Raw genomic sequence first — 3,236 nt, forward strand, 5'->3', positions numbered from 1 at the left:
AGATGTGGATTTCCGTTAGACAAAGATAACAAAAGAAACGTGTGGGAGATAATTTTAAAGAATGAAAATTGGTTAAATGATTTACACTGTTGTTAACATTTATTTACAAGAAATTTATGTTTGTTTGGGACATGGTTGGAGTCTCGCGAATCGGAATTCGTGATAACATCTCTTCGATTTGTTCAGACTACTTTTACAATAATGGATTCACCAGATTCGGAAACCATTAACCAGGACCTATTTCTGCCTTAATTTGGACCGCGGAAAATGCTTTGGAGCTTCTCCATTCGAACATTAAGATTTTATAACCATTTGCCGTAATCTGCTTTTTTTATTCACGATAGTTCTATTAGGAAACACTTTACTGTTACTGGATACAATAAAAGATTCAAAATGGCAGTTTTGATTATCGATCAGCTGACACTCATTTGTTGATCTTTTTCACCTTTTCAATTCCCTTCAAATACGAAACAACCGCAAGAAGGATGAGACCGCTTAACATCCAATTAAAGACTATTACAGTGAATTTCCTTACATTTGATTATCGTGAGAAAAAAAAGTGTTTCTGGTATGAAGGGAAAGTGACAATGAAGTTTGTGTTGCGTGACACGGACGCAAGGTGGTTGATGAAGGTTTATTGACGACAAAGTTTAACGTTTGTCGATATGTAATAACAGCTCAAACCAGATTGGAATATAAATCAGACGATTAAATAGAATGGTAGTAACGATGAAAGTGATGATGTTATACGATGATATTATTAATTGTAAATGATAAGTACCCAAGTCTTCAGTTTCTAGAGCTTATATAGTGGATGCATTTACGTATACAAATAGCCGCATATAAGATCTCTATAATATTTCAACAGCTTTACATAAGATACTCACAGTATTCCAACAGCTGCATACACGATTAATTCTCAGGTAACAGTTTACATGAAAATTAAATAATTGACACATCTCTTTAGGTATGGGGAAAGATTTATTTGATTTTGTATGTAAAGTGATGAATCCTTTATTTAGATCTATTCTAAACAACAATAGTTTCCTATCTCATCAAATATTATTCACATGAAATAATCCTTATTTTGCAACAAAAACACAACACTGTTCTCATTTCTGTTTCCTTACATATAAATATCTAAGACTACTTCTGGTAGTATCTCACCCCTGCAATAATGACCGTAATCAAAAACACTGACAGTAAGTTTTAGTCAAACGCAAGGTCATGCATCAAATTCCAGGAAAAAACGCAATGAAATCAAAACATCCATATTTTTGCATTGTTCGAAATGAAACCAATTCAAGTTAAATTAATAGAAGAAAATACTGAGACATACAATGTCATGCACAGTTTGCTAATAACGAAATAACGAAATGAGTGAAAAAAATCTCTTCCGAATTTCATGAAAATAACATTGGAAACGCTTTTAATAGGAACATCAAATGCGATTTGGAGAAATCATTGTGACAAAAAAAAGTGTACTTTGACTTTGTACTTTGACATGCTTGAAAAGAATTCCGATATGGTAATTCATCCAATCAGAAGAATGGTTCCACTTGTTCATTCTCCAAATCTAACAGGGGTAGCTGGTTGGATGTGATGCTGCTTTCGACACAATAGCCATTTGAAACCATGAATTGCGGCATCCCGAAAATCCTTTTGCCGATACATGAATAACATTACCATATTGAAGGAATTCAAGAGAGGCAAATATATGCAAAGCATCACAACCAAAGGTATCCTTTTAATGCGATCCATCACAAAAATGCACTTCAATGTTGATGGCACCACAACGAGAACTGCAAAAAGAAGGATGAAACTACAAGTTAGAAAGTAAAAGGGGTGGAAGGTGATAATTAAGATAGATCTCACCGTTGGTCCGACCTCTTTTATATTTGATTGATCCTTTTGAAGTTAAAGGTGGTATAAAGGTTTTATTATTAACTGGATTATTGTCCGAAGTTTTAAAATTTAGAACAGCTTTGATTCATAAGCATTGGATTCATGACAATTCTGTATTATTTTCACAACTGCTTATGGTAATGCATTATTTAGCCATTTAGCAAAAACACACAAAATGTAAAACAGCAGGAGATCAGTGCTGTATGGGTGTATCGCTTTTGATTCTCGAGAAAACGTGTCAAGTCGCGGTTATGTGAATTATGTGAAAGGAACTGAGCACCAAATTTCCTGGAAAAGATATTAAAACTCAATATATATTTAAACTTGACTTCGTTGACATATCATGATTTCTTCCCAACATAGCTCACTAAGTATTCATCAAATCGGATTCCACTGAATTTAAGAATCAGTTGAACCGAGATAATGCTTAAGCAAAATAGGAGAGCATCGTGATACAATCATAAGTTTTAACCCATCAGCCAATTAATGATATGAATAAAGATGCATGATTGCATATGGCAGCTATAATTATTAACTACAACTATAACTTTCAACCATAATTATTTTTAAATCTATACCTTTTCAGCATGAAAACAACAATAACCATCAGAATAATACTAAATAATGATGTAATGGAATTCGTTAATGTTAGAGTAACGTAAAAATAAGAGCTATAAACGTTCTGCAGTCTGCAATATTCATTACGCATTAGATTAGCAGAAATACGAAAATACGAAAAATCGAAAAGTTGAAAGTAGAATCATTTGTATGATGCAATAATGTGGTCATTGTAACTTACAAACAGAAATGAGATATATATCGAATCGGTTCAATTAAACTGGCCATGGCGGTAAAAGTTACCGCAAATATAGTAATTGCGTATTGTGCGACAATTAATGAGTAAGCTATTCGTTTACTGTGAGTATAATAATACAATGGGGATGCTACAACACAAAGCCTATCCACACTGTTCATTAGCAAGCTCCATCCATTCAGAAAAAACATTGTCAGAAGAAAGATTGGCACCTAAAACTTTACCACTCGTTGAATTCGTAGTATCACACAAGCACTAATTTTGTTTATCGATTTACGGTAGCAATCTTAAAATACGGTATTAAATATAGGTAAAAATTTCTAGTTTTTAGTATTTTAATTTGAAATTTTTTATTATATCAAAAAAATGTTAAGATAAGCGAATAATTTTAGTATGATTTCGAAAAATAAACGGACATTGAGTACGCAGTTGTGATGAGCAACATATTGTTCTTCAGTGGCAGAAACAATCCATCGGTGTATTCCCATCAATACTGCACTTATTCCGGTCAATCCAT

The 3,236-nt window shown here is 32.9% G+C and overlaps 1 protein-coding gene across 1 annotated transcript; it reads right to left on the reverse strand.

The window, feature by feature from the left end:
- Nucleotides 1-1,563: 1,563 nt before the first annotated feature.
- On the reverse strand, nt 1,564-2,910 carry LOAG_13900 (hypothetical protein; the record flags this gene model as incomplete). Its single annotated transcript, XM_003149404.1, has 4 exons — nt 1,564-1,802; nt 2,078-2,193; nt 2,484-2,594; nt 2,705-2,910. The coding sequence occupies 4 exons, from the start codon at nt 2,908-2,910 to the stop codon at nt 1,564-1,566; spliced, it is 672 nt and encodes a 223-aa protein (XP_003149452.1).
- Between the last annotated feature and the right edge of the window lie 326 nt (nt 2,911-3,236).

Source organism: Loa loa, assembly GCF_000183805.2.
Source record: "Loa loa unplaced genomic scaffold supercont3.448, whole genome shotgun sequence".
Lineage (NCBI taxonomy): Eukaryota > Metazoa > Nematoda > Chromadorea > Rhabditida > Onchocercidae > Loa > Loa loa.